Raw genomic sequence first — 26,154 nt, forward strand, 5'->3', positions numbered from 1 at the left:
TTCCCTCAGTCAAGTTACAGGTCATTTTCTTTCTCATATCTTTCGTGATAGCTTGATAACTGCTGTAACTCAAGGAGAATTTGTAGCTGATTTACTTGCAGAATTTTATTTGAACAGCATTTTCTGGGGCCTGGAGATGGGTATTTCTTCTGCATTCTGACACTTGTGCAAATACGGTGGAAGATATTTAATTTCCTGAGGTCCAGCTGCTTTTGGTGGAGACTGACAAAGCTTTCAAACAGCAGCCTCCCAACTACTGATAGAAAGCAAAATACTAGAACTCTCAGTGGTTCTCATTTGTTTCGGCCTACATAGCAGATCAGGAAACTGGCAGATGGCAACACTGACATGGCAACAGAAGAATGTATTGGCAATTTCCAAAGGACAGGATTCCAAGCTACTCAGAAACTAGGAGCTGCTGTTCTTGCATGGAGACAAAAAAATAGCATAACACTGATTTCTCAATAAGTAAATCAATAGAACTCCATATTCTAGTGTTTTTACACATTCTACTTGAAAGCCTTAAACATGGCCTAATTAAGCTTAATTATTCTTATTTAATAGATAGGGAAAAAATACCCAGAATTTCAATTACTAAACTGAAGTTATGATAAAGCCAAAACTGTAATCCTTTTATCTTCTTACAAGATAGAACTCCACAAAGCTCAAAACACCAACTTTTGATCAATGCATATCTCAGACCTTCACTGTGGGAGAGTTGACCTAGATGACTATATAGGTCATAAACAATACTAGAAATACATAGTTTTAATATAGAGAATTATTAAAAGTAAAGGCAAGAGGAGGAAAATCAGTGACAGGTCGCTACATTGTCACAACGACTACACTGGTCGGTTTTTGCTTGCTGGCCAAGGTGTCAGTCTCTGCAGAGCAGGCTGTATCAGGATCACTCTCAGCACTACAGATAGTTACCAGGCCCTTTCTTTCTATTTACCACACTATATAAAAATGGAGTTTGCTTCAATCAACTAGCCTGCCTGATGGACAAATGAAACAGCTTATAAAACTAAAACTCACAGACCGCCATCTAACATCAAAGATCTGTACGTTTAGAAGTGCTCTGTTTCTGCTTATATCACAGAGCTTCTTACAAAGTTAGTAAAAAATTCATTATATTTTGTCCACTACTAGGAGATCAGGTGGCCAGAGTGTGACAATACATACCATTCCCATCTTTGCTGAACAGCTACAGTGCAGCTTGCAGGACTACTGTCATGCAGCAGCTCCCAGATGCAGGTTCTGCTCCAGAGAGATGTATCTTCCCTAGAACCAGGTCTACCTAAAGCACTCTGCTGGTACAGCTATGCCAGTTAAACAACTCTGAAGGAAACATACTTCTTATTTACTGCCCAGCCTTTTCCAAACCATCTCCCAGAAACCATTAGACTGAAACAGAAAGAGCAAAAATTCTGGAACATGTAGCTTCCACAAAACAGGCAACCCTTGCAAGGTGTTAACTAGTTAATTAACAAGCGTTAGCAGCACCGACTCCAGCTACAAGCCAGGTCTGCAAGCAACGTATACATAGAATGAGGCAAGCTTATGTCCTTGCAAATCGCTAGTGGTATGAAGTAGCCCATTGGTCAAACCAAAGACTAAGACTGCATGGGCAGGGAAACCTCCTGCATTTCACAAGAACCATCTATTGCAAGTCCGTGAAGAATTCTTCTGAGACACTGAAAGAGCTAGTTCTCAGATGCTATGGTACTAGAGCACAGTCAAAACTGACACTGCAGTAGGCACACAACATATAGAACAGGTACATCTGTCAAGGAAAAGACAGCTGCTTTATAAAACAGAAAGTTCAGTGCAGTAATGCAATTCACAGCTGAACAATCACTATGGAAAAAGACATAGGAGAGTCATTTGCCCTCCCAGAGGGAATTCTGTTCTGAAATTAAAAAAAAATACTGGAAACTTGTCTGTTGCGCACACACAATACATCATTTTCCACCCAAGTTTTAATCCATATATTGCAAATATAGAATTTTAGCAATATGCTGGAGTTTGAATGCTCTGTTTTAGGTCAGCTGAAATGGCTGAAGGTCTGATTTGCCTGTATGTTACAGGCTTGGAAACCCAAAACTAAACAGCAGTGGATAAAAGACCCAGCTTCGTTTTTCACTCACTGTAAAAAAAATACAAATCGAAAAAACCACAGAACACAGTGCTGCTACCAGACAGAATTATTCAAAGATACAAGGTCCTAGTTTTACACACTCAAAGGCTGCACGTTAACTGTGTTGAGTTCACCTTCCCTTTTCCTAAGCCTAAAAAGGTGACAGCGAGTTTGTGAAGACAAACACACATACAGTTTAAGTACTGGGAATACTCTGCGCCTTCATAAAGCAAATTTGACAGTGTAAGCGCATGAACAAAGATCTTTGTTGTATTGTGCTCTTCTTATCAAGCATTCTGAACTCCTAAAACACAAGTTACTCCAAATTACCATTTGACCAGCAATTTTAGCTCCCATTCTGATCCTCTATTTTAGACTGCTGCCCCATCATATTCAAATTGAACAGGTTATGCACATGATCTTGTTGTATCATTTTCTTGATCTGGCAACGCCACACACTTCCAGGGTTTTATTCGAAGAAATACAAATTTCTCTGACTTTTGAGCACATAAAATACCACCTATAAAGCTGTTTTATATCCTGGAATGGGGACAGAGAATTTTCAATGAAAACAACCAGTCCTTTCCCCTTAGCTAGCAACCTTCCTGCAGTGTCAATGGGCACGGGGTGGGGGAATTCAGTGGCAACATTCACATTAGAAGCATTTAAAAAAAAAACCAAACAAACAAATCTTAGCAGATACTTTTCTGGTGGAAATTCACACACACCCAATGTAAAAGTGGTCCGCTCAAAAGCTCCACATACATAGGGAGCCTTGATTTTTACAGGACTTCTGTTGCTAGATTAGAAGTGTTCATATACGTGTGTATGTGTGCACACATACACATGCATATGCAGAGAACCTGAGAGGTTCAACACAAGATTTGCATCGTCTTGTAACCCGATATAATGACAAAGGAAGAGCTTACAGTTCTATGATTAAGATACAGTTCAAACATCATGTCTGTTACTATCACATACCCTTTTACATATATATTAACATTTTCTATAGGAAAGAACTTTCATACATTAAATACTGACAAGCTTGTAATGTATTAAATACATATTTATTCAATATTTTATTAAGATTATTAAAAAAAATAATCTTGGATACTCTTTATTTTCACAAGGTGTATGCAATTATGCTGAGTAACCTACACTTAGGCTCTAACCACCTAATCCAAACCCCATCAACTTTAATGGGCTTTAGATCGAGCACATGAGAGCACTGTAACAAACAGTTTCAGGAGGTAATTCCCATGCAACGTCAAACTATGACAAGACACAAGAGGCTAAAAATGGCTCATCATAATTTATTTCATGTTAAAATGTACAGCTTGGGGGAGTGTTTTTTGCAGTTTTTATTTTTGTTTCTTGGGTGCTTTTTGTGTGGGATTTTTTTTTTAAGTGACTGACTAAAAAGATAACAGATAAATACAAGAGTGTCACTGGGTCCTATTTTTACATGTATCAAGCCTCTTCTGCTCGGCCCTTACAGTCACTCTGTACAGGTACAAAGGCTACAAAAAAGGAAGCAATATAAACAGACACAAATAACTTTTGCCTTTTTACATGCGATCTGTAAGCTTAGTTTGAGCTATTCACACGCTACTGCTCTATTTTTTCCCTTAAAAAATAACTCCAATATTTTATAAAGATAGAAAAATCTACAGATGGAATGAAAATGTAAAGTTAGAGGCATTTCCATAAAATAGCAACTTTACACCAAATCCACTAGCTTTTTTTTAATCCTGCCAAGTATTTGGACATATATGAAAATGTTTCAAAACTTGACAAATAAACACTGAGATGTTTCAATCAACAAAAAAACATAACAGTATTTATAAAACAGAAAGCTGCCCTTTTTCCTACCCCAGCCCCAAAGTAACTGGTCACAAAAATGGAAAAGAGTCTCAACTTTACACTAAACATACAGCAATAAAACCCTTTGAACTAACCAAAATGTGAATAGCTTTTGCAGCTTTATTATTTTTTACAAGTTTTATAATTAACAAAAATATAGTTCTGTTTTATTTACCCCTCAAACTAGGGTAACCTAATCAAGGCAAAAAAATTAAGAAATGGCTTACTGTTAAGCACAACACTTGTACAGTACTACAAAATGCACTGTCACTAACAAAGACATTAGCGGCATGCGGAAGTGTCACCTTCAGAAACAAAATAATACAATAAAAGAACTGCTAAAAGGCATTTACATGTGGGGAAAGGAGAGAGAAAAAGCTCACGATCTAGTACGGTTTGATAGTTTTGGAGTCTATTTATCCACATTTTTAATGGGAGCAGGCACATAAAATGGCTCTGAACCATCAGCTGCTGTGTAATTGCAGTTCATAGAAAGAGTTCTTCCTTTCCAGAGAACTTCAAGCTCAATGAAATAAACAGAAAAATGGAAAACCACCTAATTCCCCCCAAAGAAAAGCAAAGTTAAATCCCACAAAGTTGAAAACAAAACAAAATGAAACAAAAACCAAAACAAGAAGAAAAAAGAAAAACTTGTATAAGGCTTTCTGCTGCATACAGCTTTTAAATGGTGCCAACAAATGTTTTTGCATTCACACCAATTGCTGGTTTTGAAATCGTACTCTCCAAAATATATTTGTGCAGATCAATCCATATGCCAGTTTGGTAGTGTGTCTCTCCACAGGGCCTACCTTCTCATGTAGGATCCATTAAGAGACTGTTTGGACATGCCTGTATTCATGTAGCCATGATGTCCTGGAGGAGTGTACATCATGTTACTGTGGGGTGCTGTCTGCATTGGTTGCTGTGCGTATGGCTGAGTTCCCATCATCCCCATCTGCATCTGCATAGGGTACTGGGGTGTTTGATTCATATACCCATGATTACTGTGATATCCACTATTCATCATTGGCTGGGACATACTATAACCATTCATAGCATTAAGGGTATTCATATTCATGTTCACTGAATTGACATTGTAAGCTGGGGCTGGCATCAAATTTACACTCATGTTCATACCACGCTGCATCGTTAAGGTCCGTGTGGGCCCTTGCATGGCCACAGTCTGTGAAGTACGCCCATAGATTTGTGGCTGATGGGCTGCAGCAGCAGGTGGCAGAGGCGTGGATTTGGTTCTTACAGAAACGTGACCTTTGCTGGCCATCTGAGTCTGCAGTCTTTGGGTGTGGGATATTCCAATATTTGATGAAGTCATGTTACGCTGCAAAAGGGGAGGTGGCAAATTCATAGGAGGAGGAGTGAGGTTGGGGGGAGGGGTCATGGTAGCCTGTGCTTGAGGTCCTCCAGGAACAGCATGTGGAGACTGAGAAAGCTGAACAAGCCCTGTATTACTCAAGGGAGTGGACAAAGAGGCACTGTTTGCATAGGAAGTTACAGCAGCTGAATGGCTGTAAGGCAAGGAATGATCCATAAGTGTGTTAGTTAACTGTTGCAGTTTGGCAAGGCTGAAGGTGGCAGATGGCTGTGAGTAATGCCCCGCTCCAAATTCACTCTGCCCCATTCTTTCATACAATCCAATGTTGGTATTGCCAGTCTCGGGGATTTCAGTTAACTGCATAGGTGGTGTAAAATTGGCGGCCATGCTGCACTGGGATAACTGTTGGTTGCTGCTGGGAGGCCTTTCAACAACACAGCCTTGGGGAGATTTTACATTACAAGTGGGAGGAGAGTTGATGTTTGTTTGTTGCATCATACTGCAGCTTCCATTCATGTTAGACATCTGTTGTGTCACAGCACAGCTACTCTGTGTTAGGTTACTAGATGTAAGGCTACTGTATGAGCAACTGTTTTGAGAAGAGTTGTTTCCACAGATACTACTACCCATTGTAGAATCATAACTGCTTGGGTTTTCGTAGTTTTCTGTTGTGCTCTCAATGCTCCCCAAGTCACTAAACCCACTATCCACAACTTGTTGCGAATGATCAGAAACTGAGGGAACATCCATCATGGGGCTGGTCTCCATGTTCTGTAGAGACGGCACAGAAATGGCACTTTGATCTGGGCTGATCTGAGCATAGCTGTTCTCTAAAGGAGCAACATTTGGACTATTAACAGAACGAACTGACTGGCTGGGATGCGAGTGCACAGATGAAACAGGGCTACTGTGATCAGACTGCTGACAATCATCCAGTGTGGTCATTTGTGGACTTTGGTCATTATGGGCATAGTTTTGCAAACTTCTACAGGCCTCTTGAGTCTCTGCACAGTCCTGAAACGTATCTTCGTGTTCACTTGCTTCTTGAGTTAGAGACTGTACTGCTTGAACCGTCTCTGAATCAATCTCCATGGTCTCAGTACTCTCACCCTTGAAACTGGAATGTAATTCTTCATCAGCTTTTTGGTCCTGGTTGTTATCTGTGTGATCATCATCAGATTCAGGCACTGGGTCTGAATCTGTAGCAAGTTCTTTCTGGTCACTTTCACACTCATCAGCTGCAAGGTCAACCCCACAATCCATTAAGTCCTCTTGATTTGAATTACCATTTTGAACATTTACGTCTAAAAAAGATTGCTGTGTTTCCAGCATTTCTTTGAAAGCTTCACCAGGCAATTCCTCTTTCTCCACTTCTGTTGAACCCATGTGGCTATCGTCTTCATCATCTGCATCATGATCCTCATTGTGAGAAGGTTCTTCATCCTCCTCCTCCTCCTCATCCTGATCATCCAAATGCAGGGACTCTTCTTTTTGCAGGAACACCTCGTCTGCTTTGTCTTTTTCTCGATCTTTTGAATTTATTTCACCTTCTTCTACATTCTTTTCTTCTTCCCCAGATTTCATCATATCGTTTTCTTGTTTTTCAAAGGGTTCACAGGCTGGACGCAGAGGTTCAGGTTCTACCTCTTTTACTTCACCATCTGGTGGTGGCAATACTTCAACAGGCTCTTTAATCTCTTCCTCCATAACAGCAGGAACTGAGCAGGGCTTGTTGTCAGCTACCTCCTTTTGTTCCTCCACCAACACCTGATAGTCAGGCTCCATAGGAGTCTCAGGTGGAGTGTATAAATTAAGCTTAAAGCCAGGTTTTCTTTCTTTGCTTTGCCTCCATTTAGATGGACCACGCTTAACTCCTTTAGGCCAACCCTGCTTACCCTTTAAAGGTTCAAGATTGTCTTTAGTGCTTTCTTCTGATACAGCTGCATTCTCTGTATTATCTTTGGGAAGCAATAAACAGAGACAAAAGAAAAGTCTTAGCTTGCACAAACTGATCAATGTTTTCAAACACAAACCCAAAAGTAATTTATATACTCAAAATATATTGAGAAACTCCGGAATAAGAGTTACAAAGAGATCTCAGACCACAATGGAATGACATAACATCTACAGCTCTAAAATGCAGAGATATATAGAATTCTGGTTCGGTGGCCTTCTAACAGTGACCACTGGAACCACCATTTACAAACCAGAAAAGCCCTAGAGATTTAAATCACAAGACACATAAACTAAAGCAAAAATATTGTCCAAGTATTTGATTATCAACCTGTGTTTTTAGAATAGAGGTAGGCCATCACTTTATATAGACTGATCTAATGCATATTCATCTTTTTTGACAGTAATAACATGAGTGTGGAGTTGCCTGTTTGACTATTCTGGAGGACAAGCCACAGTAAACATTCAACCATGCTTCACCAACAACACTGAAAAAAAAAGTGGTTCATTCTATTAACTTCTCATGGGCAGTATATCATGACACAGCTCACAATACATGACAAAAGCCAAAATATAATAGAAAATAAAGACAGAGCTATTAACTATAAAAGAAAAACTTACCCAAACACATTCACTTCTCTCTCCCCAGATACCACTTACAGATACACCACAAAAAAGGAGAATTCTTAGGATATACCATGCTGCACCTGGAGTATAATGGCTTCGGCGATACTCCTTTGCCAAGTTCCACCCCTCACTGTAGTGTTATAACACTCCTACAGTCAATTAATGTGATGACATGGTCCACAGACAAATACAGAGTCTGGTTAAAGCAGTGCAAACCTGACCACTGGGACATAGCTGGAACACTCTGAATTTGCTACTACTGGTTTGATTCATTTCTGTCGAGAAGCAGGAAAAAGTGGTAATATCCTAATTACCTGTGCACTGGTTTGTAACAGCACCAACATTCATAAGCATGGTTGCTCTAGTCCCACAAAAACAGTTTAAAATAGAAATCAGTGCATGATTCCTCAACTGAGGATAGCAAAGATTAAAATTCCCATGCAATTATGAAAACACTAAAGTAGTACCTACTGGCTTCTCAGAGGAAATACACAGACCTGAGAATCCAGTCATTCATTCTGGAATTAAAATTTGTAAGTGCAATTCAACAGCCAGGAGGTGAAGGGATGAGTGTATATTCAAAATAGCTCATTAGTAGCTCCACTCCCCATCCATTAGCTTTTCTGCCAGGAAAGATCCTTGACATTAAACTAGATAAGAAACTTCAAAAGATCACAGTTATAACTACCCCTCTTCTCTTGGGGAGAAAAAACAAAAGGGACCACAGTGAGGACATATTGTGTCCTAGAAACAAACATTTCATCGAATTACCAACAATGCCAAAGAGAAAGATACTTGTGTAAACCAAATATTACTTTTTGCTTGTACCCTTTACTAGGGATACAAAAACAATATTAAACAATATTCCAGTGATAATGCTGCTCTGAGTACAAAATGCCCTGTTGTTGGGACACAGAAGTTGGTTTTGGCAACACGACAAGGACTGCAGTGCCTCAGACTGGAAAACATCCATTTTCTGAATACAAAAACCAGATTATAGTATTAATGGGTCAGCAATAACAAGAGAAGTAAACAAAATAGGAAAAAAAACCACAAAAACACCCAAAAAATTCTGGATATACCACTGAATTCTAATAAAACTATGTGAGATTAATGGCTCCAGTAGCACCTCTAAGCAGGAAGCATTATTAAGATCATAAGACTTTTAGACCAAAATGGCTAAATACCACCTTTAAAAATGTCCAGATTTACGACAAAAAACACCCACTTCCTCTGAAGGCCACCCAACAAATTAATTTTGTGAAGATACAAGAACATTTTCAGCTTACTTGTACAGTTGTCATCACTCCTGTAACAACGAATATTTTTCTCCTCCTTGTTCTGCTCTTCATCCTCCTCCTTCTCCTGTTTCTGTTGCCCAGGTTGATAATCAAAAGCTTTTCTAATTACAGGCTTCAAGTCATCATCTTCCCCATCCATCTCACAAGTAGGTTCCAACTGTGGCATGGGACGCTCTTCATCTGAGTTATCAAATGGTTCATTCAACACCTCTGTTGTTTCAGAAATTGTCTCTGTTGTTACACTGCTGTTAATCCTTCTGCGTTTACGGCCTCTTTTCTTTTTCAGTATGAAAGGTCTCTGAAAAATAATTCCACAAACATAACTCTTCCTACCCTCCTGTTTGTTAGTCAACTCTGGACATAATTTTTTATAAAGTGAGTTCACAGTAATCTATCTGCTTGTTCAAAATAAAAACCTTACCTTGCATCAACTCCAAATGCAGACAGAATCTAAAAGTAAAATGTCTAAACAGTTAAAATACATATATACTGATATAAGCAGACAAACCTTCCTGTAGGTGAAAATTAAGATGAGAATTTTCTTCATATTGTAGTGACTTTTACCTTCTTCTCTCAAATAATATTCATAGCAATATTACATAAATTGTACTTATACATTTTTCTTCTGTAGGTTTATAATTCCCCAACAACCTTCACAAGCATCAAGGTTTCTTCTACATTTCTGATTTCTGCTAGTTTAGAAATAAGTACGTATGTAGAAAAAACAGATAACAACAAAGGAAGTGCGCCTCAAGCTTCACATGGGTCTCAATACACTCAAAAGAATCCTACAGCTGGCTGCTATAATGAAAAAACTGTTCAACAGTTTATACGTCTATTTTTATGCATTCTTACAGATTTATAGTTACTTTCAAGTTTGCCCATCTAAAGTTTAAACCAAGTGACACTTCAATTCCCTAATTCTCACCAGAGACATCTAAATACACGTGCTAAGGTGGGTTCTTTAAAACTTTGGGATGCCTGCTTTTCCAAAATTTAAACCATTGAAATAGTCAATTTTTCAATGAAATTAAGAATTTAATGTAAACACTACTCTAACCAAAATTTATCATTTAAATTTCTTGGGAATTAAAAGAATATGGGTAAAAAAGCCTTTTGTTTTAACAGCATTTGTTTCTGAAAAACATTGTGCCACTTTGAGCATTTTTTATATTCCAAACAATAAAAAGACAAACCCCACAAGCCAGACTCCATCTTAAAATGAAAAAAAGGAAGAACCATTAAAATATTGAACCAATACCAATGCCAAACAGCAGAGGGCAATCACTAGTTTAAAAATTAAGAGGAAATTCTGATATTTTGTGTCACTAGTATTTTACAGTTCGATGAAAAATCTGAAAGATAAAAAATTGGATGTAGGAGAAAAACCAAAAGACAGGAGCTGTTCGCTGTCCAAACAATATAGAAAGCATTAAAACAGTCTAATAAATGTTGGTAGAAAAACTAGATTGTTATTTCAGTGATAACAATTTGATCGAAATGAGAGATGAATGATTTTAAACCAAACCATTGAAGTAACACACCTTTCTTTTCATGGCCAGTGACTGTGGCTTTGTCAGCCGGGGAGGTGAACTCTGCTGATTCTCATCCCCGCCATCCTCCTCGCTGCTTTCCTTGGATTGCTCTGCCGATTGCCCTCGCTCCCCCACTACTGCCACACTTTCTGGAGATCGCAAATATTTATTTTTAGATTGTACTTTTGCAGGTGATTGCCTACTATTAGTTCTTGTGGAGAATATGTCTTGCTCTTCCTTTTCCCAGCAGCTAGCTTGTTCCATCAGACGCTCAGCCTGAAGGGTTGAGGTTAAAATAATGGGTCACTGAAAGAGCATTTACTTAGCCACATCCTTTACGTCCAGCTAAAGAGTTACAATAAGTCAACCCTGATTAGCAGTGCTGGCTAACCTAGCAACAACATTTCAGCTGAATCATCGAGTAGCTCCTTCACAACAGTTAGGATAACAAACCAAAGAAGATTGCATTTCATGGGATATTTAGCACTATTAATGATGCAGTGAATTGATTTAAGTCCTTTAGCACTACATTACATGCCCACTGACATGGATCACTTTGAGCAAGTTCATAACACAAAGAATCGATTGACACTGTAGCCCCTGAGCTCTGCACCAAATTTGATCTGATTACATGTTCTTTGACTACCTCAAGATTGAGTAATACAGCTCCATGACAGGTGATTCATGTTTTAATTTTTCATATTCATCACCCTGAAGTTACCATGTCTTGCTGCACAGCTTCCAAAAATTGTGCATTACAAAAATATCAGTATTCTTTACAATTAAGCACTGGTCAAAGTTAAAACTACTCTATTTAAGATAGCCTAATATTGAATATTCAGAGTGATGAAATCCAAAGGAAGGGAAATTCAGAATAAGAAGTTTCTAATCTTACCTCCTTTTCTGCTTCTCTCTCTTCTTCAGAAACTGCAGCATTAGAAACTAACAAAGGAGTCCACCTCAAGCTTTCAGGATCTACTTCATTGATACGTGGATTTGCTTTCAGTTTCTCCATGTGACTCGAAATCAGCTTTTCTCTTCTAATAATTACAAATCTACAATCCAAGAAAAAGTAATTTTAGAAAGTGATGACCTAAACCAACCTTCCTACTGTTTTAAATCCGTCTGCACAATAATCTATGAAAATATATGGGTAAATAAATGGATACCTCAAACTAAAGATATCAGCTGTCACACACAGATAACACGCTTACACTGCTGACTGTTTAATAAGAGGAAGTGAGGAAACAACAGTGTATGAAGTGAAAGCTCAATACCAAACATCACTGGGGCAACAGAAAAGCAAGCAAAGGTTTTTACAGTTGACTACTCTAAATCTGCTCCAGAGGTTTAGTGTTGGCACTTCAGATGCTGACAGAATAATTTCCAATTTTCACATAACATAAAAGCATAAATAGAAAACACTGTGGATCATCAAGTAAAGAGCAAGAAAGTCATTAATATTACAAGTGAAGACGAAGCTAACTGAACGAGAAAGCAACTTAGAAACACAGGTTTTCTGACAAAGCATAAAAATGTACCTTAGTCCTATGCTGATGCAGCAGAAAAATAACATTCTAAGTACTATGAAATGAAGTAGCATACCAAAAGCAGGTAAAGACTAACACAGTAGTACAGTATGCAAATTTACTAGCACATATCCCACTGAAGACCCCATTACAAAGAACTACACAATTTTAAACAACTTTTTTTTTTTTAAACAAGGATTGCAAATGCTGTAAAAATCAGGTAAGTTAAGTGACAACATTGCTTTTCACTTAGATAATGCTATAACCAAAATCAGATCCAGGTGAACCCTTTTCACAGAATTGTGACAAACCTCTATGCCAATACCTGTAAGAAGAATTAACAAAATGAAGGAAATCATAAGAAGCCATGCCCAAGGTGTCTGACAGGAATTTTCAAAGACATGATTTATTTTCCTGGCTCAGCCACTAACCTTCTGGATACCATTGGCCAGGTCAGTTCATGTACCTGTCTAAGCTTTGCCACCTGTGAAAAAAGACTGACCTTGTTCATAAAGTATTTTGAATTCTATAGAGAAAAAAAATGTTATTTTGTAACTGGGTGTCACTATTCAGGACCTATAATAATTTGTGATAGGGCAGAAGTTGCATGTAAGTAAGGAACACTTATTTGATTCTCCCTTAAAATGTATTTGTTCCTTTAGGTTGCACATTAATAAGCACTCCAGAAAGTGAAGGTTTTAATGCACTGACAGCACTCCTCTTAATAGTCTCGTAACACCATCCTGTAAAGCCAATCTCTTTTTTGACTACTTGTATTCTTACTAGTTCAAAACTTGCTAACTTTGAATACTAGTGCTGGTACACATAAAAAGGCTGAGCTATTTCAATATCAACTGGATTTTTTGGCAGCCCACTGTCTCTAAGGCAGTTTTGCTTGATTAAACCTTCCATGACTGGAAGAATTAAGAAGCTCTTCAAAAACACAAACACCACTGAAAGTAATTTCAGGCATTTTATGAAAAAAAGAGCTCAAAAAACAAAACAAAACCCACTTAAAATCTAAAACATCAATCAAGATTGCTAAGAAAGAAGATATTCACAAAATAAGAACTCACCTTCCCAGTGCACTGACTTTCAACATTGATGTAACATTAAACAGAAACTTTAAAAATCCATTTGCATTGCCAGTACCTTGGGCAGGAGGGCTTCACGTAGTGCTGGTCTGATCCCATAGTTTATGGGAATTTGTAGAGACTGAAAAAGGGGGTGTGGAGAAAAAGACTGCCACCCACTCTTTACTGAAAATGTTTACCTGGCTGCACCCTTCTAATGACTATTAACATGAAAGAGGGTCTAAAAAACCCACCATTTGTTTAGTAACAAAACATTCTTTACATAAGACCCCATTAATGAGAAGTGGTTGTAGTGACTCCTTCAATAAGATGCTTATTGTTCATTTTGAAGTCAGAATTTTACACAGATGCTTTTTACTTCAACTGTTTTCTGAGTAAAGAAAGTAAATGTTTTGACTCAGTATTTTTAATTTTTTTTACAAAATTCACTAACCTATCTTCTCTTTTATCTATCATGCTATGTTGCTGCAGGGTTGTGGCAATATCATGTGGACACATTCCAGTAGCTCGACTCATTCCTTTGATGCTGATTTGTTTTTCATGGTGGCAGTTAAGGTATTCTAATATGACACTTTTCCAGTAAGCCAAGTATGAGAGACGACCCAGATCAGACAATGGCTTTTCAGGGGATCCTGCTTGACCCTCTCTTCTAGAAAGTAAATAGCCTAGAAAGAAAAGAAACAGAATACTTTACTGAGATAACAGAACTAAAGAATTTTAACTACCCTTTAAGAAAGTTGATAGTAATAGAAAGATCAGTATGACTGGTTATATTATTGGTAACTCTTGCAATTAAAGAACTGCTACTCGCAAAAGAGATCTGTTTTCATCATCATAGTGGCATAGAAAAAGATGAAATCCTTGTAAGAGACTCAGATATCCTAAGAATCAATCAATCATTAACCAACCCCCACACCCCTTCTAATCATCAGGCAAGGAGGAAATAAAAAGCAAACACATTTCAGAACAGGTCCATCATACACAATCTTGTTTAGACCTACAACTCCCTGGCCTTCTGAGAAACTTTACACCTGACTTACAGCACTGAAGCCAAGAATTTTCAGAAAAATCTCATGAGGAAGTATCATGGGTAATATCATTGAAGTCAGTTTTTTTCAGGAAGCCTCAGGTGATGCAAGTTTTTGGTTAAACAGTTAGTTGTATTTTAGAGGTGACACATAATTCACAAGTTGAATTACTAGGAGAATTACTTAGGAGAAATAATTTTTAAAATAATCTCCCTTAATTTACATTTAAGAACATTAATGTAATTCTAGTTGGTAGTCCTCAAGACTGTAACCAATCAGCTATTCTACAATACCACACCTTCGTTTTACATTCTATGTATATCATAAGTGCTTTTTAACTTTCTTCAGCTGTAAGAAGCTTTTACAATTTAAATCAGAACACACCTGCTTGGACATAACAGAAGTCTGGGTTTTGGCACCATTAAAACTAATTCAGGAGAAAGAAAATAAACCAGCATAATTAATAAAATCTATCCTCTCACAGTATTTCATCCCTCCACAAGACATATTCTGCACTTCGCCTTTACAAACACTACTAAAACATGGGCCTTAAACACCAGGCTTACAAAATGCTTATTCCACCATAAGCACAGACATCATGCTAATGGAATTACATTACTCATTCATTTGGAATCCAACAGCATATATGGTTCTTTTGCCTTTCAATCTTCTTAAATACTTTAAAAAAAAAAAAGTTGGAATCTGTCCTTTTATTTTTCCAAGACTGCTTTAAAACATATCTAGTACAGCTATGTCACATGTGCTAAACAAATCCTCCTGACTTCTTCATAAAGTTTCTCCTAATCAAGTTTGCTATAAATGAAAAACATCCAGCTTTGAGCAAGGCAGTGGCTGTTTCCCTTTTTTATGCTGTATGCTCTACTATAAACAAACTGTACGCACATTTTAAAAAATATTTATAAAAATACGAAATGCACACATCCATGTATATTTACTCAGCCTGAAAGAATGCTCTTCTCTTTTTCCAGGGCAATGTAAAAGGTCCACAACAGAATTCGGAAAATACAAATGCACTAGACATCACACTCTCACCTCCAGTTTCCATAAAAATGTTTACACAGGAAAGTAGACACCCTAGTACATTCCAAGTGATTACTAACAACAAGGATACTGAAACAAGTAGTGTGCCCTTTGTATCTATTAGCACAATTTATGATAAAATGCCAGAGCTTCAGGAGGAATCCCATCTCACATCTGCCTACTTCTACATAGCACATGGCTGCCTACATCTGCACGGTACCACTGGAAACTCTGCAAGTAAATTTCTTCCATTTTACAGAAGAAACACTACTTTAATACTTCAGAAAAGGGGGGTATTTTAACATTTGAAGATGCAGCGTATTGCATTTTTTTTTATAACTAGATGATACATCTTAGTACTACCTGTAACTGTTCTTGACAGAAAAATTCAAACTTCACATTCAAAACCACACTGCATCCTAAACAGTTTGAAGGTAAAGAATTCTTTTACTTCCAACCGCACAAAAGGAGACCTATAGTGTATAGCCTTGTCTGCATAATTTTAAACAAAGCTTCACTTGTACCAAGAAAGAATTTTGGATCAGCTTGTTTATAACATATGAAGACAAGTTTTATATTAAGACATCATTGCCTACTGAAAAACATGCAAAACTGTAGCAGTACAAGTAGTGCTAGAAGTGTCAACACAGGAAGAGAGAAAAACAGGTCATTTAAATAAATCCATGAGAACTTATATTTGCTTCAAGTAACTTTACAATTTAACCTACCAACTTGACATGCAAGAAAACTTGGGCACTAAAGTGTATGTAGACTGTTTGCAAGACCTGGACTTCATTCTTGTATTTTACTATAAAATTACTTTGATAAGAACTTTCTTCCTCCACTTCCGTTTTCCTCCTACATAACATGGCTGTAACTACACTTTTTCAGTAAGCATCTCATGAGGCTTAATAAGAAACCACTATCAAGAGCCTGGAGTCACCAGTTAGGGAACCACGCCTAGTTCTACTAGTATATCCGTGCTCATTGGATCTTTCCAATGGCTGTGGACTTTGAGATTAGTTCTTAGTGGTAATTTTCACATACTCTACATTAAAGCAGTGAAATTTCACTTGCAGGGCAATAACATCTGTCAGTATTCTTCCTCCTTCCATTCTACAGTATAACCTGGGCTTATCCAAGATACATTATATAGGATCAAAACTATAAATCAGAGGTAACAGTCTCAGTTACATGTAACGAGCACTGAACAGAAAGTTTCTCTTAACAGATTCTGTGATTTGAATGACATCTATTAAATTAAACTTACCAAAGAGACGCCAAATAATTGATCTAAGTTGCAGGTAAATAAAAAACACTGATCTTGGTAGCTCGTGTATCTATCCTGAAGCATCTGAAATGAGTACAATATTCCCCTGTTAAACAAATACCCCCAGTGTCATTGTGTCTTCCTCATCTTAATAATGGATAGCCTCAAAGTGGAAACCTGAAAGAATTTTTTCAAACTATAATACCTGATATGAGAGTACGAACAACAGCAACGCTCAGAGGACAAAATATAGCTCCTTCACACCCACCCTCCAAGAGTAAACAAGTCAGACTGTGTGTTACACACAAAACTGCTTGACCTAATCTAGAAGAACAAGGAGTTGTCCATCTTCTAGGCATGAGTGATAGTATCACAAAATTAAACAGCCAAAATACTATTAATGATTTTTACTTCTTGTCTTATCTTCAGTCTTCATAGTGAAGCAACATGCCACGTGCAATTTACAGCCTTTGATTTTTGTCATGCAAACCTTCCCAGAACCACTAAGGTTTTATCTTATTCAAGATTTAAAATAATTGAATAAATCCAACCTGAGAAAGGGCAAGCTAGTGCAAGATACATATATTTCATGCTTCCAACACAAATTTAGGAGATAAGACATTAAAGCATACATTTAAAGAAATTAACTTGAGCAGTATCTTGTAATTTCAATCTATAGCAGTCTTATTATGTAACTCCCATGAAAGAACTGCAGAGTCCACAACAATAATACATCCGTGTCAGCCCCCAGAAACTTCCAGTTAATTATTGGTTTTGCTATGCTCAGTTCTGCTTCTTAAAACAAATCAAACAGTGTGACATCTGAGGTCCAGCTTGATTGTACCCTGTTCTGACAGAAAAGTCCAAGGGATAGACTAAAACAGGCAACCATCCTGCAAAACTCACACACAAACAGAATTAATCTGGCTCTGTCCAAACAAATAGAACCCACCAAATGTGTATCATCCCCACACTTTTTGGCGTTTTTAAGAACTTGGTAAGATTTGTTAAGTATCACTGTCTTTCGCAAGCTGCACAGAGTCCTTCCTTCTCCTCCATTCACTGCATTTACCTGTGTTCACTAGCACTAGTCTTAATTACTGTCATGTCAACCAATATGCCTGGTACTGACATGAGGTGAATTGAGTTGTGTATCCCTATCTTTCTCCTGAAAAACTACTAAAAATCAGGATCATATCTGCCCCCTTTCAGTCCTATGGCACGAAAGTAATTTTATACATACTTCAAGTACAAACTGCCATAAGCAGCTATTTCGTTACTAAGTCTCTCACCTTCATATTCCCAAGACGCATCTTGCCTTCCACACCATACACACTTCCAAACTCCACTGCATTGGCTTTCTGATGGTAAGCACAAATCACTCCACAGTTTTAAATAAGGCAGGTACCATTTAGCTAGAGACAGCTGAATTAAATTATCTACTGAAGAAATACAGATTTGTCCCTTTGCTTTTAATGTGGTAGCCAAGGCAGGCTGGCTCTCAAATAGTGCAAGAAGACAGAGATGCAGATGACAAAGGTCAGTGGCACAGGAGGAAGCAGCCAAGACACTACAGAATTGAACTGGTATACTGAGAAAGACCAAGTGAACAAAAAACACCTGACAGAAGAAAGTCAAATGAAGTTTGAAGATATTCTTTAAGGACTCTCCTGCAACCTGTGTGCTCTCTAGACACACTTTATATTCTATAGCAGGGGTGGCAGACTCATTTTCACCAGGGGCTACATCAGTCTCACGGCTGCCTTCAACTGCTCGAATGTAATTTTAGGACTGTATAAATATAACTACTCCTACACTTCTACAGTCCTAAAATTACATTCAGACCTTTGAAGGCAACTGCGAGGCTGATGTGGCCCCCCGTGAAAATGAGTTTGACACCCCTGTTCGATAGCAACAAATAAATCAATGTATCATTTTATTTCTGATGAATGGTCAAAGAAGAGAGATGTAGCTAAAAAAAAAAAAAGTTCTTCTTTGAGTGCATTTAAGACTGACCACAATCATTATAAAGCCATTAGGCTTTCAGCTAAGTAATTTAACTTGATTCAATTAAACCACGAAACCAAAAACCCCACTCTTGTCCTCCCTTCCCTCCTGCCCATTTGTAACCTAGATGTGGGTGCTTGACTGATACTTGTTTGTGTGCAGGCAGGACAGCATGCCCACATTGGGGCTCAGTTACACACAGCTGCAGTTGAACTGTGGCATACATATTGCACAGGATTGAATGAACACTTCATTAGTGGCTTCCTGTTCACCTGAGAAGCAAGAGAACTTAGTTAATATGAAGGTTTTGAACACGCATTTTTGATGTAATTATATTTACTATTTCTATTTTTAAAAAACTTTATATCCTGGAACAATCCTTGAAGTGCTATATTTTATATTAAATACAGAGATTCCTTTGTTTAGCTTAAGAGGAAGCAGTCGGTTGCTTAGCATCCACACTTTAGAAAATGAAAGAACTGTAGCAGAATAAGTTCTAAGAAGGTAAAATAGAGAGCTATATTAGGCTTGTGAAGTATAAGTGTATTAGTCCTCCTTTTATGAAGTTATCACAACACCTCTTGCAATCTCCAATGGGCATTTTATTCAAAATTCAATGTAGCTGGAATACAATCCATCCAGAGCATTCTGACAGTTTCAATGCAATCTACTCTAGAAGATGCCACCAGCTGAATCTCCAGTAGTATTTCCTGTGTTCTACTCTCCATGTGTTCCCTTAACAGAGCATCTGACAGATCAACCTTACCACACATAAATGACACTGTGCCATATATACAATGGATACTGTGCTGATCTAACAGAACTCCTCCCGTCCTTGAACTTCACTACTTACGGGCAGGCAGGTTCTTAGAGAACAGTGCCACAAAGAGAAGCATTGAGAAGGCATCATGTATGATGTTTAACTATTGTTGTGAAAAATATTTCACCTCATTGCATTGCACTGCAATGCATTGTATTGCCTTCAGCAGAGACTGACAGATTCAGCAAAAACATGCCTGAATAGCAAAAAAGTACTGAAACTCATTCTGTACCTGGACCAATACTTTCAAATTGCAGTTCCTTTCTCCTGTGCTACTAGAAACAAACACACATATTTGTGTTTCACTTATGAAGGTTAAAAATCAAAACAAACATTGTCTTCAAAATGGACCTTTAGGGTAGGGACTCATGAGTCCTACATTTCAGCTAGGATAGATTTTTTGTTTGCTACAAAAAGCTGAAAATAAAAGTTTACACTGAAAAATCTAGAAGAAATTTATCTGACAGTGTGATCTAGGAAATAGCTTTATGTATCAATCACATAATGCAGTGGAGACAAAACACAGTTCTGATCTTATTTAAGTAGTCATGTTCAATATCACTTTCTAGGAAATCAATAATATTAACCTGCCTGTGATGTTCTTGTAACAGAGACAGAACTCTGTATACAAAAAAAAAAACAAAACAAAAGAAAAAAAAAACACACACAAATGAAAAAACCCCTTAAAATTAAGAGTATTCCAGAGTCCTCATCTTGGATCATCATAGCTCTTCCCAAGAACACAACTCTTCACCCAAATCTTGTAATTCAAAGCTACACTTACACTTTTTTTTTTTTTTTTAAATCATCTGCAGATTAGATTGGCTTTTACCTTAAAGAAAAGCAGTGTTTCCTTCAAAACTAGAACCACATGGGTGGTAATTTAATGGAAGAAAATAAGCAGAACTTTGTAATGAGTGTTTGCAGTGAAGCAAAGACATTTACATCCCATTTCTTCCCCCCCATTCACAGAAGTATTAATAAACGTAATGCTCATAGAATGGTATGTGTTGGAAGGGACCTTAAAGGATCACCCAGTTCCAACCCCTCTTCCATGGGCAGGGACACCTTCCACCGGACCAAGTTGCTCAAAGCCCCATCCAGCCTGGCCTTGAACACTTCCAGACATGGGGCATCCACAGCTCCTCTGGGCAGCCTGTTCCAGTGCCTCACCACCCTCATGGTGAACCATTTCTTCCTTATATCTAATCCAAATCTTCCCTCTTTCAGTTTAAAGCTATTACCCCTTGTCCTATCACTACATGCCCTTGTAACAAGTCCCTCTCCAGTGTTCTTTCAGGTCCCCTTTATGTACTGGAAGGCTGCTATAAGGTCTCCCCAGAGTCTTCTCTTCTCCAGGCTGAACACCCTAACTCTCTCAGCCTGTCCTCACAGGGGAGGTGCTCCATCCCCCCAATCATCCCTGTGGCACTCCTCTGGACTCACTCTAACAGGTTCATGTCCTTCTTAGGCTGAAGGCTCCAGAGCTGAAATCAAAGCTCTTGAATAGGAGCAACTTTGAACAGCAGTAGGCTTGGCAAATAGGAAATATTTATTCTGTTCATCAGGGTTTCATGAAGACAGCTTCCTCTCACACTTTTTGGGCTACCACCTTCCACATTTCCAAGTGAAATTGCTCGATCATCATTGTCTTGGTTTTGTTAAAAACAAGGCCAGTTTCTCTTTTAGTGAATTTTCCTTTCGGCTAAGTTCTTCTAAATAACTGCATTTTTCTGAATTTGGCTGCATGTTTTTTCAGACACGGTTTGCTCCGGAGGTGATAGCAGTAGCAATGTTATGCAGAAGAGGCCCAGGTTTAGACTTACTGCTATGGCAGCCAAGGTTGCTGATAAATTTCACGTGTCATTTCCCGTAAGTGACAGGGGCATATTTGCAAGGAGGGGAGGGCAGGGCAGAACGGGTGACTAAAATTGACCAACTGAGTATTCCATCCCATACATGTTACACACCCTATAAAAGTAGGAGATCACAAGGGTCTTGCTCTCTTCGACGATGGCCGGCATCTGAAGAGGACCCTGCTTGTCTCTGTGATCCAAGGCCTGGTTCCAGACCCTGCATCCCTGAATCCAGTTCCAGTTTACTGCGGAGTCCAGCCCAGGACTTCGAGGTGCCTGCCCTGCAGCTGCCAGAGCAACGCTGGCTCCGCCAGGCAACCCTGCACTACCCCGGGGAATTCAAGATTGGTTTGGTATATTTTGTATTGTTTTCTCTATTTGTTAGTAACATTAGTAAAGCTTTTTAAACTTTTTCCAACTTGCAAGTCTCTCTCCCTTTTCCTCCTATTCCCTTTCCTGAGTGGGGAGAGCACGGGATTAAGAGAGAGCATCTGCCACAGTTTGTCACCATACAGTAAACGATGAGAATTACAATGGTACTTTGTTTCAAAGAGGAAAATTTCTATTGTGAATCTTTTTTAAACTGACATGCAAGAAAACGACTCTCGACCTTTTAAAGTACAAAGAATCAATAATTTACTAAAATGCCCACAAAACAGACAACAGCTTTATTACATCTGAATAACCTTCCAATCAGTTTTAAACCTGGCAAGTCAGATGGTATTCTTGAAACAGGTAATGACTGAGAATCAAAGTGGGGAAAAAAACTGTATGAATAACTGAATTCAAATTTATTAACCTCGGCTTCCAAAATCAAGTCTCTTTTGCCACTGCAATCTGCCTCACAGCAAAATACAAAAGCAAACTTCAATGGTTTCAAACTTGCTCAAGCCTTGACTCCACAGAAAGCCCATTTTAAACACAGATTTCAACTCACAAACATGAATTACTTAGCTTAGAACAACTGTCAGGCTGTAAGCTCTCTCAGAGTCCTGAAACAGCTACTGAGCTGCTACAACATACAGCATGTCATAGTAAGGTAAACTGTCACCAGCTTCAATTTGCCTACGAGACTTGTCATCTGTATGTACTGCTATTCAGCAGCTGAGTTGTAAATGGCTTAACTGCCTGTGAATCAAGGACAAGACAGACAGCAAAGAAAGAAGCACTGTTTCCATTCTAACGGACAGACTTGCTCTCCAGCTGTGCACTAAGGCCACTGCAATCAAATAAACTTGAACAGTTGCACAGAAATGCCGTCAACGCACAACTAAACCCCATTTTATCTTTCTGGAGCTGTTCAGCTATACTAACAGTAATACATCACTGATCTTGAAGAAACCTCCCAGTGTTGAGTACCACATCAAGTCCAGTTCAAAAAGCACCAATGCAACACAGCACTTAAATGACAGCCTGCTGACACCTCTTTACTTCTAAACTTCCTAAAGTTTACTTCCAAAGTAAGTTTTCCTACCATGAGCTAATCTAATGCTAACAGTAGAAATTTCAGAAGACAGCAGATGTAGAAATACCTGTAGACAGAATTTATACAGATCCAGAAGCATCTTAGCTTTGTTATGTAACTTACACCAAGTTAAATGCTCTGTCACCTTTGTAATATCATAATGATACAAATCCATTTATTTCTTTCATTGGTGCAGTTGCTCATGTTGAACATGTACGTAATATTTGCTGTTTCTTTCAGTTACTGAGAAAGTTCCCCACTTGCCTTGACTTCTCAAAGATAACAGGGAGAGATCTTAAAATCATGCCAGCCAGTTCCCTTGGCTGAATCTCACCTGATCCTATGAGTTTGTTTATATCCATTTTACTTAAGTATTCTATAACATGATCTTCCTCTAACACGGATGGCATCTCTCTCTGTTGCTTAAATTCTGCCACACCTGAGAACAGGTCCTGCCAGTGAAAGCCAGGGCAAAAGTAAATACTGACTACCTCAGATCCCTTCAGAGATCCCCAATGCACATCCATGTCATCACACGATGCCTACTCCATTCAGCAGCAGGGTCACGTTCTGCTTACTCTTCCTTTGGCTGCCCACATACTTGTAAGAGCTCTCCTGTTGCTCTCCATATCCCTCAGCTTTGGCTTAATTCCATTCCTGTACATGTGAACAATACCAGTACCTTTTGCAGACTTCATTTTTGCTGTCAGGAGCTCTCCCTGCAGCCTACCAGGCTTACTCTCATGCCTGCAATTTTCATGAACATTAGAATGAGTCATTTTTGCAGTCTGAGGACCCTGTCACTGGAGATCAACATGTCCTGTAGTTCCTTGCCCTTCACAGCAGCCTCTTACAGAAAAGCACTTACTGGTTCTCTAAATAAGGTAAAATTCTAGGCCTTAGTCTGCTTGTTACCTTTCTCAGTTCCCTCAGGATCTGAAACCCTACTATCTCACAGCCACTACAGCCTGGGCTGCCACTGACTATTATTTCCCTGAGCATTTTATTTTTATTTGCAAGTAGCAGATCCAGCAAAGCATTTGCCCTAGGGCAAATACACTGCAGAGGTCTGCTGGATTGCTTGTACCCTGCTGTGCTGCCCTTCCAGCACAGTGTTTCAAGCAGTCCTTGAGAACAAGGGCTTTCCACTAGTGACACCCAGTCGCTTGGAAGGTTCATCCTCTTGCCTTTTTGATCAGACTATCTATAACAAATGCCCACCACAGTACTAATGACTACTGCCCTATCTTCTGATTCTGAGGCACATGGACTTGACAGACATATCGCCCATCCCACAGCAGAGCTCCATGCTTCCAAGTCACTCCTTTGTGTAGAGCACAGACTTCCCTCCTTACCTTCCCTGCCTATCCTTCCTGAAGAGGCAGTTATCCACCCATTGCAGCAGTTCAGTGTTCTGAGCTACGCCGTTGCATTTCTGTAACCCCAACGAGGTTACAACTTTATGACAGAGCACAATCCTCTAATTCCTCCTTTTTTTCTTCAGGATTTGAGAGACTGGAATAATAGGATCTCAAATGCAGTGCGAGAGGGCCTCTTCCCCCGCCCACCCCAGTTACATTGTTTCTTGGAAACCCCACTCCCCAAGAAGTCCAAGCCCTGGATGACTCTTATTTCCCTAGAAGTTTGGTCCAAGTTAGTTTCTGATGTGCCAGCACAGTCATTCCAACTAGTGCCTGTGATTCATCACCATCACAGTTGTGTCAACTTCAAACAGCTCTCTGGACCCTCAGGACATCCCATTTTGGGCCAACAGTTCCATTAAACTGCCTGGTTTGCAGGTCTTGGTCATTGGTGCTACACACGTTTGTTAAATAAGAAGCTGTACACAAGTCTGCTTCACCTCACTTCAAGACTTCCTACTTGACAAGCAACTTCACCTGCTGTCTCTTGGTTCCCAAACGTAGTTCAATCACTTTCTGAACTAAAGATCCGTCAACACGCTCCCTCCTATGCTGTGATCCAAAATGCTCATGCTCAGTTATGAACTAAATTAACTGCACACAACTCCTTATTTATCCTTAACCACTATCACACAGCTCTAAATGCAGCTATCTTGTTCCATTTCCTACCATTTAGTCCAAACATTACTAAGTACACGAAACTAATACAAATATTCTATCATATTTTACAGCATACTGAGTTTACAGCACAGGTCACTGGATTTGCATGTTTTTCTACTGCTATGAAAAAGTGAAAAACACACTTTAAACAAGTATGGGTCTCCATGATGTGTTAAGATAGACGCTTTTAAGAAACTTCACCAAGGGGCACATATACAGGGTGTTTCAAAAGGATGGACGCAATTTCAAAGCAGTATCCGTATTCTCCTATTATTTAGGATTCATCTTGAAGAGCACTTCTGTGAACATGTATCCAGACAGACAAAGGTTGCAAAATGTGTAATACTTGTGGTTTTAATTTGAACATTGTAGATACCATTCTGCCCATTTTAAACACTGTGTTCCTATCAGGAAGTATTGCATGTAGCACAAATATGCCCTCTAAACTCTATAGACTGACAGCTGTTCAAATAGCAGATGACAAACTCACATGTATTTTAACTAATCACTTGGTCCAGAGCAATTACGTAATAAATAACAACATTTGGATATGTCCTGGTTTTGTTAAAAACAAGACCAGTTCACTTTTAGTGCATTTTCCTTGCAGCTAAGTTCTGCTAAGTAATTTATGTCAAATGCATGGTGCACCTCTGCACCAGCTGTACAGATCACCTACACTGCAAATTAGAGCAACAACACATGCAATTAAGCATGGGTAGCAAAAGGATAGGAACAGTGTACTGATATCATGAAAATGGGAGTCAAATAAAAGCAGGTTGCTTGGATCATAAGAACAGATTTTAGTCTACTGATCTTTCCCTTTATAGCCTTCATAGCAGAAGTCCATTTAGAAACATATAAACTGCCTCAACAAAATAAGAAATTAATGCTATGCTAGCATTCTGGACTTCAGTCTGGTTTATAGGAGTAATAGCTTTTCCTCATGAACTTTATTAACTTAGAGCTATCTCATGTTCATAGTTACGCATGCACATCACAATCAAGCATCTAAATGTTTACATACACTTCCACATACAGCAGCAGTATCCCAACACCACTGAACTAAGTCTTGTACAGAAGATGTAATCAAGTTACTTTGGAAAGCCTTCCAGACACACAATTTTAAGACACCAATGCATTGCTGAAAACCCTGAGCAGACAAGGGAGCCACAACAAAGTCTAGGCCTCTAGTTATAAAATGGAGCCTTTCT

The 26,154-nt window shown here is 38.7% G+C and overlaps 1 protein-coding gene across 6 annotated transcripts in view; it reads right to left on the minus strand.

The window, feature by feature from the left end:
* Window positions 1–3,433: 3,433 nt before the first annotated feature.
* Window positions 3,434–26,154, minus strand: part of KAT6B (lysine acetyltransferase 6B) — a 103,694-nt gene continuing 80,973 nt past the window's right edge. For all 6 annotated transcript variants that reach the window (XM_065843116.2, XM_071811814.1, XM_065843114.2 and 3 more), the window contains exons 13-17: window positions 13,809–14,040; window positions 11,648–11,807; window positions 10,762–11,028; window positions 9,206–9,515; window positions 3,434–7,294 (exon numbers count right to left, since the gene is read on the minus strand). In XM_065843116.2, the coding sequence (XP_065699188.1) occupies window positions 4,809–7,294; window positions 9,206–9,515; window positions 10,762–11,028; window positions 11,648–11,807; window positions 13,809–14,040 (3,455 nt within the window). In that variant the 3' untranslated portion in view covers window positions 3,434–4,808. The remainder of the gene's footprint in view (window positions 7,295–9,205; window positions 9,516–10,761; window positions 11,029–11,647; window positions 11,808–13,808; window positions 14,041–26,154) is intronic.

This window comes from Patagioenas fasciata, chromosome 8, assembly GCF_037038585.1.
Source record: "Patagioenas fasciata isolate bPatFas1 chromosome 8, bPatFas1.hap1, whole genome shotgun sequence".
NCBI classification, from domain to species: Eukaryota; Metazoa; Chordata; class Aves; order Columbiformes; family Columbidae; genus Patagioenas; species Patagioenas fasciata.